The sequence below is a fragment of the Cygnus atratus genome, chromosome 3 (assembly GCF_013377495.2).
Source record: "Cygnus atratus isolate AKBS03 ecotype Queensland, Australia chromosome 3, CAtr_DNAZoo_HiC_assembly, whole genome shotgun sequence".
NCBI classification, from domain to species: Eukaryota; Metazoa; Chordata; class Aves; order Anseriformes; family Anatidae; genus Cygnus; species Cygnus atratus.
This window is the reverse complement of record NC_066364.1, coordinates 108,298,090-108,311,731: the sequence shown is the minus strand read 5'-3', so window position 1 is coordinate 108,311,731 and position 13,642 is coordinate 108,298,090. Positions and strand designations below refer to the sequence as shown.

The following is a 13,642-nucleotide window of genomic DNA, read 5'->3' as shown; positions in this document are numbered from 1 at the left end:
TTATCTCCACCCTCCACCTGTGGGCTTACTGGAGGTTGTCTTCTGATGGCTCCATGAGCACAGACTGAAGCACATCCAAGGAGAATTATGCTTCTCAGTGGGGTGTGATGTTCAGCTCCCTCCCCCTTCTCCCTCTGCACTAAGGTGTGGGCAGGACATCTTCTCATCTAATTCTTGGCCGGCTCCTGCCCAACCTGACTCCGACCTGACACACCCATGCTGCTCCGTTACACTCTTCCCTACTCAGCTGACCTATTTTCTGTGGTTTTTATTTTTTTGGTATGATTCTTTCCAAGTTCCAGGTCACTGGAGAGCTCGTGAGTCAGGTAAATCTCCTGTTACACTTCCCTCCCTTTCCCCTGTGGTAGGATCATTTGTGCCTGGGCCATTAATACTGACTTTGTTTATATTATTTTTTCCCTGTGTAGGAGTGATAGCTTATCCCCCTAGGTCCCATCACACATCCAGTCACTAAGGAGGAACATAAATTTCAACAAGCAGGCCTGAAGTGTGAATGCAGATCTACTGAACTAAGCAAATGCAAAGTCTTCTGCAGGCTCTGGTGCCAGGTGAGCCCTGCTCCCCACCTGCACGAGCCAAAGATGTCTCATCTCAGATCTTCGTCATTCCCAATGAAACCAGTGCATCTTGGAGCACAGCATCTGCAGTCTCCAGGCACATTTCTTGCCCTTATCTCTCGTGTGCTCAGAGGCAAGTGCTGGGGAGAAAGGGCAGGCATAAACTGAAGGGCTGAGAGCATCTGCACTGGGAGGACATCCTCTGGAAAGGGCTTTGCTCCGATTGCGGGGATTCCAGTCTGTGCCCTGGTTCTTCATCAGTGCTATTTCCCACTGCCAGGCGCATTTAATTGTCGCTCGGATTGTGTAGGAAGGCATCCAGACACTATGGAAATGGAGCCATATAGGGACTGGACAGTGGAGGCACATGCTGGTCACCCTCTCACTTGCACAGCAGTTGGAATACTTTTTCCCTTACACGAAGATATTTTTAAAGCGGAGAATGCCGTTATTATTTGTTGTCGCCCAGCATCCAGCATCACCATTCTTGGAAGCCAGCGCAATGCCACCGATGTCAGTGTCAGAAGCATTATTAGCAGACTTTTTGATATCTCCCCAGATGCCCTCAGGCTCAATGGTGTTTGATGTGGAGAGGGGACCTTCACTGCAACCATGCCCGTGACAGAGCAGAGAGCATACCCACCACTTCCAGCGCAGCGAGGCCACATGGCCTTCACCAACACCGTGGCTGTGAAAGACCAACCTTTAATCAAAGCTCCTGACCTGGGAGTGCTGTAGAGATAAGGTGGTTCAGCAAGACCAGGCTGGGGGTCTGTTTCTGACTTGGTTGCTTGTCTGCAGGTCCAGCTTCTCCGCTCCACTTGGCTTCAGACGGTGGCAGGTGCTTCTCTGCCCATCTGCACAAGTGCTTGGATGTGGTCAGCTGTCTGCTTTTTGTTCTCTCTGTCTTGCTTTAAGCCCACAAAACTACTTAAATGCCATCCGCTGAGGTCAGACCTGGAGGCAAAGTGTCAGAGGGAAGAAGGCCAATTCCCAAGGCAGGGGAACAACTTGAACTCAGTGCTTGTGTCGGGGTCCTGCACACTTTTTTGGGTTGCATTTACCTTTCGCTGCTTGAGGACTTGCCAAGTGTGCACAGGAGAGGGATGGATCCCTGCTGTGTCGATAAGACCTGTATGCCACAGCTAGTGCAGTGCCACTGCCAGCAGTGCTCAAGCATGTGCCGGGGAAGCAAAGGAGACTGCAAAGGGGGACGGGGCTTCTCCTGCCCCCTGGTCTCGCCTCCCCAGCAAGGAACTGAGGAGCTGTGCTGTTCTCCAGGGTAACTCTTTCCCACACCAACAGGCTTTGGTAGGATTGCTGCTTTAATTTCTTAAAACAAGCCTAGATCCTGCGTTTTATAAATTACTACAATGCATTTAATAGGTAGCCTTTTCATAAAGGAGCACAGCGGATGTGTACGCAAGCCCTGATGAAGCTAATAACTGCCTCTCAATGGCTTTCAGAGAGTTATTACATATTTAAGATCCAAGCTCCCTTAATCAACCACAGAGATGCAGCTGGCAGCGGTAAATTGCCAACAACAGCTCATTACAAATAAGGAAACATTGGTTTTTCAAGGACAAAAACCGTATCAGTTCTTCAGCGAGAGCTAACCACTCCTGTCCTCACCCCTCTTTCCCCCTGTCCCCCCAAGTGACGTGCTGGCACAACTTGCTTCATCCAGTAACACAGGCTCGCTGCCTAATCCCCTCCACAGGGGACACCATCAAATCAAGTTCCTAGATCTCATGCACACGCAAAATGACTTATTTGGGCAAGCAGCACAGACTGCATCCCGCGCTCACCCTCCCCAGGCAAGCCACAGGCAGGGCTTGTCCTACAATGCTGTGATGACTTGCCGCAGGAGCACACCCACTGGCTTTACTCTGGGGAGGACCAGATCAGCTCATAAGACACATAGAAACACAGTTCTGCGAATGTACATTGCAGGCTTGAGACCTGGGAATGTTTTTTTTTTTCAGCCTGTGCATATATATGTGGTGTCCACATCACTCCATGGCCAGCTTGCATGCACACGAGAATAGCAAGTGCAAGCCAGGTCTAAAGGTGGCCATCCAGTGTGCAGCTGGAAGCTCACCACTGCACGTACAATTTCCAAGCTCAGACCTTCAGTGGTTCTCCTGAGGCATCCGAGAAACTGAAATCCAGCACCCAGCCCTGTACATCGCAGGGATTCAGCTGCAGACAGCATCTCTCTGTTCCTTGAGGCCCCAAGCAGCATTTCTTTCTCCATCCTCTCTGCGAGACACAGTAAGAGGAATTGCCACCCTCAGGGATTTTCCATCCTCAGACCAGGCCAGGCTTCCTGACTGATGAAACTGTAGGTACTGTGGGCACTCACATTTTCTTCTTGTGGTAGTGAATTTCCTATTTTTTTTCGTGCCAAACAACCTAGCCCCAAACTGCTTTGCTTTTCTGCTTGGTGTTGGAAGGCTCAGACTGCCCTAAACACAATGGGAAGCCAAAATTCAGGTCGATCCCCCTGAAGAAAATATTTCAGGCCTGTTTGGTTTCTTCCTCCTGCATTGAGGTATCAATCCATAAGGTGCAAAGCAGTGAACACGACATCGTGGGGTCACCGTTTGTGGTTATTCTTCAGTTATGTACCCAAGAATTAGCTTTTAAGCACTTGCAGGCAGCTGGGTGCAGGGGAAAGGGGAAGGCCTGTGACCACCATGCGGCCTTATTTCCCTGGGTGCAACTGAGACAAGAGCACAGCAGTTTAAAAGAGACACCCATGGGTGGAAGACATTAAGACCAATTAAGACGGTTTAGGAGTGTCCAGGAAAGACTAAACATTGTGTGAACAGAGAGGAGAAATAGAAGTGAGAGCGCACCCCATTACAGCTGCATCTTTCCCTCTTGGAGAGGGGACAACCAGCTCTTGGTGAAAGGGGAATGCTTGCTTGCTTCTCCTTCAGCCTAGTTTACACCAGTCTCTGCCACATTGGGATGCTCCCCTCTCCTCGACTGAGTCCTAATGCAAGGCTGGCTGTGCTGGAGGTTTCATTTTTCCTTTGAAGCTGCAAGCCGTGGATGCAAAACCGAGCTAGAGAGGTCCCAGGGCTGAGTCAGGATTTTATTTTTTGCTATTTCTGTAGAAATACCTCACCCAACTTCTTCTGGAAAAGAAAAGGGGAACTTAAAAAAGCAGTACTGCTTGGTTCCCCCCGCCACAATCTATATTTATTGACATCGACATTTTTAAAGAGCTCTTGGGAGGGAGGCTATGTGATCTCCGGGGACATTTTCCATAAAAAACTTACGGTTTAGCTGGTGTTTGTGTCACTGCTAGCATTTGACTCCTAGAACTATGCTTCCAGAGAAATGCCAAAGCTGGCTCAGACGAGTCATATACGACAGGCCAAGAATTTCACTCCCTAAGCCTGCAGCAGACACCTTGTATAAAAACAGCTAAACTATGTGTTTTATGTATTAATACAGCAAGATGTATTAACATAAGATTGATGATGCATTTACAGGTGTAACCTTATAGGTGAAGTAACAATACAAATTGTTAGCTATATAATTTTACATAACATCTTCCTCACCGACTTTTTAATGCAGTAAAAACTTTTCTGCTCGTGGTGTGTGGGGGCAGACATACAGAGTGCAGGTTGTAATAGCTCTCTAGCTGCGATGTCAGCTCGAGGGAAGCTGCTATTTCTTGACCATGAAAGAACACACAGTTTTCATACTTCTTTGCAGTCATCTCTGGAAGAGATGCACCTCCTGATGTTTCAAGACAGCAAGGAGAAGCGATGCCATCAGCTGGGGTAAAGATTGCTTCCTCCTTCCAGACAGGAGGATGGACTTCTTTTGAACTATTTGGCATTTGAACAGGAGACAAAAACACACTGGCCAGATGAACCGCTGACCTCTTTTGTGATTACGGGCAGATGGGTGGGCAGGAAGTGCCTGTAACTACACATCTTAGTAGTTCATCTTCTCATCAAGAAAGCTTTAATCATTAACAGAGATGCAAGGCAAAGACAGAATCACCTTGCTAAGGATGGCACCAGAGGAGAGGGTCTCTCCTAAACTTACATCTTAGCACCTGTAGATGTCTTGGAGCCCCAGGTGCCTGTGCAGCATCACCAGGATGCTGGCCTTGCTGAGACACAATTTGGACATCTATAGCTTTCCCACATAGCTTGGAATGATCTGCTGTACAAACCCACCTAATACTTTTACAAAACACAATTATGTGCTGTTTCTTTCACTTGTTAACATGCACGCATTGAACACACAAGCTGTGCTTCAGGAGCGAGGAGCAGAAAAACATCACTCCAAGAGGCTACAGGGAAGTGTCAGGATAAAGTCTTCCACAGGGAGACCAACAGCTTCTCCACTGTACATCTCTTTTTGTACATCTCTTCAGCACTTACATTGCTATTTTGTGTATTCTGGGAAAGGAGACATCAACAGGTTGCAAAAGGGGAAACTCTCTCTGGACTCTGTGAACAAATAGCATGTTATGTAACTGGGCCTTTTAGGAAGTGGAGGAAAATCTCCAGAAGATCAGCACCCTCCCAGCAGTTCCTAATTTTCCTGAGTCTTACCAGCAAGCAAGCCCTCTAATAATAGAGACTTGCACACATTTTTCTTTCATCTTTCTGTCCTTCTGCACTTGCCCTACCTTCATTGTTAGAGTCCCAGAGAAACATATCTTGCTCGATTTTATAGAGCTGATCGATACAGCCTAGAATGGCAGAGCTGAAGAGGCACTGAAGACCTTTAGAAAGGGCAGCAAGGCAATCTCTTGGCCACCAGAGCATGGGAAATATTGAAGTTTTAGAACTTTATTGAGTCAAATATGCTGCAGAATTGCACAATTCTACATAGCTAAGATTTAGCTGAAGCACAACACTAACAATGACGTGGCAAACAGGCTTTAACTCTATAGTTCACATATTGTGCTAGCACATCTTCTCTGTTCCTATCAGGAATAGGAGGCAGTTGCAGGGAGGCAAGTGAGGATGCCCCTAAGCAGCACTTCAGCTTCAGGACCGCGCTGCCTTTGTGCTGCAGGGCTGTCCAGAAGTTGCACCCAGGCAGACGTGGACTTGGAACTCTTCTGCAAGTCAGCTCATACCATCCGACACCTGAACAGGGTCTGTAGCAGCTATGTGTTAGATGGATGCCTACTACCTGCCGGACACGTGGGCAGATGGCAAATTGTAAAATCACTGCCATCCTTCTCCCAAAGTACTAAGGTACATGTGTATCTTCTCCCATCTGAATTGAACAAGCCCCTTGGTAAACACATGGTCCTGCAGCTGCCACCTCCTCTCACTCCATCCACCGAGCTCTCTTCTGCTCCAGGCTGCCAAGTCCTAAGGTGCACACTGGTGCTTCCCATGTACTGTCCCTCCCTCCCGGCAGTACTGGGGGAAGATGGTTTAAAGACAATAGAGATATGATGGAAATGCCCTGGCATCTGCACACAATAAACCACGCTTGGTTTTCTAAGAAAGCTGTTTTCCCCATATCTCTCTTGGCGTGCACATGCAGATAGCCAGTTAGAAAAGGAAGGGAGAGGCTTGCAGCGGGGAGAGCACACCAGCACTCCCCGAGAGGCCAGGGCACAGCCCTGACAGGATGTGGCCAGCCCACTTCCAGCACACCCCCTGCTTGCTACGCTGCTGACAAACGTCGACAGCAAAGAGTTCAGTGGAGGAAAGCCCACCAGCAGCAGCATGGCGGGACCCGGTGCCATGCCGGCAGAGGAAAAGCCGCGCCGCCGCACAGCCCAGCCCCACATCAGATATCTGAGATATCTCATCAAGAGTGCTGGCTCCAGGACAAGGGGGAAGCCCAAGCCCCTCTGAGTGCTGCCTCAGAGCCACGTAATCACGCCGCATCTCAGGGGAACTGAAATCAAACATCAAGGTCTTCTGATGGCAGCCCAGTTTTGCTAGCAGCGAGTGACCTGGTTAAAAAGTAAAGAGCCTTCGGGGGATGTCCTTATAGCCTAGTTCATTGCATCTCTACAGACACCTTCCTGCTTCCCTCACAAAGAAAAAAAAATTCAAATCAAATCAAATAACTGAGTTCCTGTCTACTACAGTTATCGTTCAGGAGTGCAGACCAGGAATAATAGCACATCGTGTGCTCTTGACCCTAGCAAGAGCAACATGCACGTTCTGGCCTCCAAAATGCTGGAGCTGTGAAGTTCTTGCTCAATTATTTCTGAGAATTTGAAGCACTGAGTGGTCTAATACCCTGCCTAAGAATTACATCTTCCTGCTTCCAGGAGTTTTGTGTTTCTCCCTGTACACATGGAGCAGGTACGAATAATGGCCAGAACATAAGGCCCACTCTCCACCCCCATCTTTGGTCTGCCCTGGCTCCTGAAAGACCAGCTGTAAAAGATGCAACAGCCAAGCCACCTTTTAGGTCTCTTGACACAGAGTGCCCTTTATCAGGGACTGCTCCAAGTCCTACTCAGTTTTTTTTTACTACTGAGTCTACAGTTGGCAGGGCCTGGTCTGTAGGCACAGACTTGACTGTAGGAAGAGCCTGAGGCTGGAGCAACGCAAGTCCCAGCTGTTTCTCTCCCAGAGCCACAACTGGGCAAGAAAATATATTTAAAACATAGCCAAGTGTAGATGTTTTCAACTGTGATTTACTGGGCTGATTGACATTCTCCATATAATGTGATAAACAAGGATACAGCACAGTTTTTCCACCTGCTGCCTAGCAATACTAAGGACTAGCCTCCACCAGCTTTCAGGTTCCTTTTTTTTTTATTATTATTATTTTTTTATTTGCAAACAGACAGACATGGCTCCAGTTGCATTCTAACCATGAAACTTCTCTACATGACAACAGTTTTTCAGGGCATGCATTAGACAGTCACCGAGGCCCTTAGAAAAGGAGAAGGAAGAGGTGCTTTCTCCAAAGCCATCTGAAAGCAAGTATCAGTGGAACGAACTGTGTTCCAGTCCCAAGTGAGCTCAGTCAAAGGGAAGTGGTTACCACAATTCACACACTTGATTTAGACAGGTGACTGCCTGGGGATGGAGGTAACAGAGTTCAGTGGTGTTCTCTCCTATGCTGTAGAGCCAAGACTACGGAGATCTGCTCGGCTCATGGGTAGAAGGTGGGAGGCTGGCCTCACAAACCAGTTCCATCTCCCTGCTGCTGGAAGGGTGGAGTGCCTCCGAGCAGCTGCCACTGTCTGATGTGCTAGCAAGGCAGGAACACAGCATTTCAGGCTCCCTAAAGCACGCAAGACCATTCACAGCTTGCTGCAACTCACTGGCACCCACACACCTCCAGTGCAGCTCTGGTAGCCACGTGCATTTAATTTCAGGAGAATGACAGACTGTAAGTAACAAATGAAACCTTCACTTACACTATCTCATCGTTCTGGAACTCCAGCTCCCCGCAGGTGTCTTCAAAGTCCTCTCCTCCACCTTTGGCTGAGCCTTCAATGGTTTTATAGGGCACAATAACATTTCCTCGCGCGCCGGAGGTTCGCAACACTTTCACTTCCATGGTCCCCACACTCTCGCTGACATGTGTTACTGGTTCCTCAAAGGTGAAGATGCCAGCATGGTCATCGTCAAAGATGGTGACAGTGGCAGTAGATGGTGAGCCCAGGCAGGCAAGCGTTGAGACACGAGTGGCCTCAAGAATGCCCTCATCTGAGGCCTCAGTGCTCACGCGGACATTGCTGAGATGGACCAGGAAATTCTCATCCTCCTCGAATATGTCATCATCGATTATGCCAACACGGATCTCCTTCTGGGTCTCTCCAGGCTTGAAGACCACTGTCCCTTCAGTGAATTCATAGTCAGAGCCAGCATTGGCCGTCCCATCCTCTGTCCGGAAGTCAACGTACACCGTGTTCGTCAAGTCGCCGCCCCGGCGAATGATGGTCAGGGCGACAGTGCCACAGTTCTCCAGACACTGGTAGGTACCCTGCTCAAAGTAGAGCTTGCTGATGGGATCGTTTTCTGCCACCTCACTGTTGACCTCATGCATGCTGACGGCTTTGCGGGCCTGGTCTGCAGCATGTCTCTTCAAGATGTTGCCAGCTCCTGTCATGAGCCGAGTGGCCTGGATGCGGTAAAAGGCCCTGCTCTTCTGCTGCTGACTTAGGACCTGGTAGTTGGCCAACTCTATAAGCTGCTCAATTTCTTTGTCGGGGTGTTTTTGTTTCAGCTCCTTCAGGATCCGAGCCATTTCTCTCCTGGCTTCCTCATCATCCTGGTCTTTTTCATCCACCTCCAACACCAGTGTCCCATCCAAAAAGTTCTCCACGTGAGAATTAGCAACCTTTCCGTCCATCTCAATATCAGCTTTGGAGGAGGGCCGGTCACCCTCATGCTCAATAATCATACCTCTCTGCTTGCCAGCTCGATATTTCTTGTATACATACTTGTAAAATAAAAGTCTCCTGTCAGCTATCCAGGCAAACACCACACAGATAGGGAAGAAGAAGAAGGTGAGCAAGCCTTCCCAAACCTCCACAACACCAGGAGAAGACACAGATAAAATAATATAAAGCCAAGTGTAGGCAAAGATGCTCCAGGCCGCTGTAACAAAAAACACTCGCAAGTGCTTGATCTTCCTTATCTCTCCATCAGGAACAACATAAACACAGATTGCAATGATGACAAACATGTTAAACGCAGCACTTCCAACAATTGTGCTTGGCCCCAAGTCCCCTGCTGTGAAGCCGTGACCACACACTTCGATAACGGACAGAAGGATCTCGGGAGCGGATGAGCCCAAGGCCATCAATGTGAGGTTGGAAACGGTCTCATTCCAGATCCTCACTGTGGTTTTGCTGGTCTCGCCGTTGGGCTTCTTGATGGTTATTTCCCGCTCTTGGGATGTAATGACTTCGATGGAGGACATGAAGCGGTCAGCTATGATGGATACTCCCAGGAACATGTACACCATCGCTACAAAATACACTGTTGCCCGAGCTATTTTGTCACCGAACGAGGGGTCTTGTGGTTCCCATATTGGTAAAATCACACCCTTTTTGCAGATGTATGAGCCCGTGCACTCCTCAGACTTGTTCGCAGGCACTTCACTGGGGCTTTCTGCATATATGCCATCTGCATGGACGAGCAGCACCACCACAACGCTCAGGAGTTGGAAATTCACCAGAAAGGTGGGTGGGTGAGTTGCTTGCGACATGGCCGTTTCCACCGAGCAGGTCCCAAACGTCCTCAACCTGCAGAGAAAAAAGGAAAGATGCACTGAGGCTAGCCAGAGACAACAGATCTTCCTTTCCATCCAATTTATTTCCCACCTTTCCCAAATGTATAATCAAATTACCCTGTTACTCAAGAAGACCCATCTAGTGAGCCGTAACCGTGTTATGACCACTGCAGCTTTCCACGTACAAATCTTTAGTTCGGCTATCTGAGCAAGGACTGAATCAGATGCTACCAGTGGGCTAGCACCTACCCCTTTCAGCTACATGGATGTTTAATGCTATTTTCTCTCTCGTTGCTGAAAGTTTTTATCTTCAGTTGTGTTTTCTTGTTTCTCATCTAATTAAAACCCGTTATTTTGCTTCATGGCTGGCAGAAGTGTTTCACATTTCAAAATGATTGAGCACTCACGCATTGGAATTCAGGGTAAGAGCAGGAGGGGACAGGGAAATCTACTATCCTGTGATCATTTTTTGGAATATTTTTGTTCGCTGTAAAGGACATATTTTATAGCCTTTTCTTGCTCACAGTCCTTCCCTAGCATCTACTCCATATCTGCACAAAGCAAGCTCAAGCCTTGGCAAAACCATGCTCTTAATGGTACCTCGGTCATATGGCGCACCAGAAGGGCAGTCTTTAATTAATGATTTTGGAGCCATTTCTTCCACAGCGCATCACTTTGCACCTTCCCAAAACTGGAAAGAACCCCATATGCATCCAAGCATGGCTCTCTTGGCATGCTTTGAGAGGAAGCCTGTCCCTACGCTCTTTTCCCACTAGGTCAGCTTTGCTGGCTCCCCCTGCAAGGGCCTTTCTCACTCCATTTACAACATCAGTCATCAGGCATGACAGCAGTACTTGCCCTTGTCCTGCCTCAGGATTTTCCAGCAGTGTCGGGGAGCTGTTAAAGAGGTTTGCAGTTAGTTAACAGTGCATAAACCTACAGAGCAGATGCCTTAAATTACATAGAGATGCTTAGTGCAAAAACCTGAGCATGCTCAGTATTAAATTCTCAATTTTACTAGGCAATAAAAGCCAGATTCCTAGTTATTAAAGCTATATTTTCTCCTCAAGGAGAGCCTTTGCCATACTACATTTCTCCATTCCAAGTTAATTTAATCACATAGTACTTAAAAACGTTTCTATGAAGAGAGGAAAACGAGCATATTGATACCTTTACCTTGCTGAAGCCTACAGAAGGCTGAACAGGTTTTGCTCATAAAAAGAAAAAAACACCCCAGAAACAAAACCAAGAAGAGCCTAGTCATGAAACATATCAGCTTTTAAGAGAGGGGTAATATTCTCAGGTCCATGCCAGAGATGAGGACATGAGCAGGAAGCAGAGGCAACATCTCTGTAATACCTGGAAGGTCTTGCCCCACCATTTGCCATCTGCCTGCTCTCCAGTAAACACAGTGCCAGGCCCAAGAGATCACAGAATCATCTGGATTGGAAATGGCCTTCAGGATCATCAAGTTCAGCCACCAGCCTGACCTATGGAGTCCCATCACTAAGCCCTGTCCCTCAGTGCCATAACTGTCCCTTAGTGCCAGATGCTTGTCTGCACACGCTTGGAGCTGCAGACCAGCCCATCTGTGCTAAAGGCTGCATCCAGTGACAGCGTCCCAGCTGTCACCTGTGCTTAGATGTGACCCCAGCGGGATGGCAAAGCTCACCTTCCCTCTTCCTTCTCAAAGAGGTCTTGTTTCTCAGCACAGCAGGGAACCAGGCTTGCTACACAGCCAGCACTGCTGACTGCAAGCGTACAGCCAGTCGTTCCCAGGGAGAAGCATTTACCCTCCAACAGGGACACACCAACGCCTCCTCAAAAAGGAGCGCCTGATCACCACCGCCCCTCTCCTTATGATGCAGAAATCACCCCTCCTCATCAGGGCAGGGGTTCGTTATGCAGGGACAGGCTGTGTGCAAAGGAAGAAGTGTCTGAAGGAGTGAGTACCATCTTGCACCCACGTTACGGGATCTACTCCTTAAAGAGATGTTGTAACGATGGATGAACGCCCTCCGCTCGATTTGCTTTTATTGAAGAATGCTGTAGTGGGATTATTGGGAGGGAAGAATAATACTGAAAATATATTAAGACAGTTATATGTAAATGGCATCTCCTCACTGGGAATTGTTGTTCTGTGCCGCAGCCCCCTCCCAATTTTCTAATTAAGTAAGGCAAAAGATACACCGAGCAGGAAGTGAGCAATTCAGAGAGCTGGGTGATAAGAACAGATAAGATGAACAAGAAAAAGCGTGTCTCCTGTATGAAACTCAATTTAGAATACAGGAATTTTTCGCATTGGAAATCCTGCTAATGCTACGAGAAGCTCTTGCTGCTGGAGTCAGAAACCCCAAACATTGCTCCCCAAGTCACAGTCCCTAGACACCTTCTGCTTCCCAGAATGAAGGCTCTAGTCATTGCTTACAGATCTTAAGTAAAAAATAAATGAAAACATGGTGTTTACAAAGAAGAGTACCTTGTATGCCATTTTGCAGATAGCTAAGTTGAAACAGATGTGCGTTTATCGTCATTGAAGTTTAGCCGAAACAGTAATTAGTCACCCAACATCTGTAATCCCGACTGTGTTTCACTCTGCTTCAAACCAACTCTTGGAGATGTTTGATAAAGGGGCTGTCAAAACACAAGCTGGCTTGGTATCTACTCTATTTATCCCAGATAACTCCTAAGCATTTAATTAATTAATTAATTTCAAAAATATGTAGGCTTAAGAAAAATTTAGTGTGGGCATAAAATATTACTCAGCTCGGTGGTTCTTCACCCTCTCTTTCTAAAGGGTAGTAGTTTCAATCAATAGAAAACTCAAAGCATCCACCTGCCCTTGTTCAGTTAATTTTCTCCCTGTGGCAAGTCATATCCTTGCACATGTACAATTATTCAGAGCAACCAGGCATTGTGAAATCCCCTTGGCAAGAGGAGAAAACAGATGGTTCTAGAGAAAATATTATGCTTTGGGTCACTGATTTAGGTCATAAAGAATAGAAGAGTCTCATCATACTTTGGACCAACTCTGCAGTCTTAAAAGGATTTGAGCACTGGAAGTCTCAGCCAGAAAAAAAACTACTCACTAAATCAGATTAATAAGTCACTTGAACTTTATTTGCCATGTTCTTCCCTTTCAAACATTCTAACACAAATATATATTTTTTTAATCAAGTCCCATATTTCGTTAAACAGGAGGAACAAAGGCCTAGAGGCTTGCATCTGAGCAATCCATCTTTCTGGCCTTTCCATGCAGCTCTCCATGTACAAACAACATTTTTCCCTGAGACAGCAGGAGAAAAGAGACGTGGAGCTTTTCTGGAGAGCCCAGATGGGTGGAGAAGGGCTGGAGCTTAATAAGGAAAAACACACCAGCCTTGGCAATGTGCAGGCAACCTTCTTTGAGTGGCCATAGCATCCAGCAACCCTATGTTGGACTTTCTCCAACATTCTGCAGTGTGGTCATCAAAAAAATTCGGGTACCCCCCACCCTTCCTACTGGAACCAATTCATAATCAGCGTTATTAGCAGCAGGCTTAGGAATTATGGAGGGTTAGAAAATGCTTGGTCACAACACACTGGCTATGCATACACAACCAGAGCCTGACACTCCAAATCTCTCTGAGAAGCAGCTGCTGTAAAATTAGCAGTGTTTCTTTATTTGCACAGTCCAAAATAAACAACTTGGTCCCTGGAGACGCTCTTGCTTGGCATTTGCATGGGGTCTCAGCCCATGGTCAGCAGGCTGCTGCAAACCCAGCAGTAGGAATATTCCCAGACAAATCATTCATATTATTCTCTAACGAGAAGCAAGGCTACCAGAATGCCAGCCTTCCCTTCAAAGCCAACTTTGT

General features: G+C 47.4%; 1 protein-coding gene across 16 annotated transcripts in view; it reads right to left on the bottom strand.

Annotated features, from left to right (window-relative positions):
• The window catches only part of SLC8A1 (solute carrier family 8 member A1), a 75,764-nt gene extending 66,003 nt beyond the window's left edge, over positions 1-9,761 (bottom strand). For 10 of the 16 annotated variants that reach the window (XM_035552879.1, XM_035552875.1, XM_035552873.1 and 7 more), the window contains exon 1: positions 7,963-9,761. In XM_035552879.1, the coding sequence (XP_035408772.1) occupies positions 7,963-9,761 (1,799 nt within the window). The remainder of the gene's footprint in view (positions 1-7,962) is intronic. The other 6 variants (XM_035552883.1, XM_035552880.1, XM_035552881.1 and 3 more) reach the window with 1 other exon arrangement.
• Between the last annotated feature and the right edge of the window lie 3,881 nt (positions 9,762-13,642).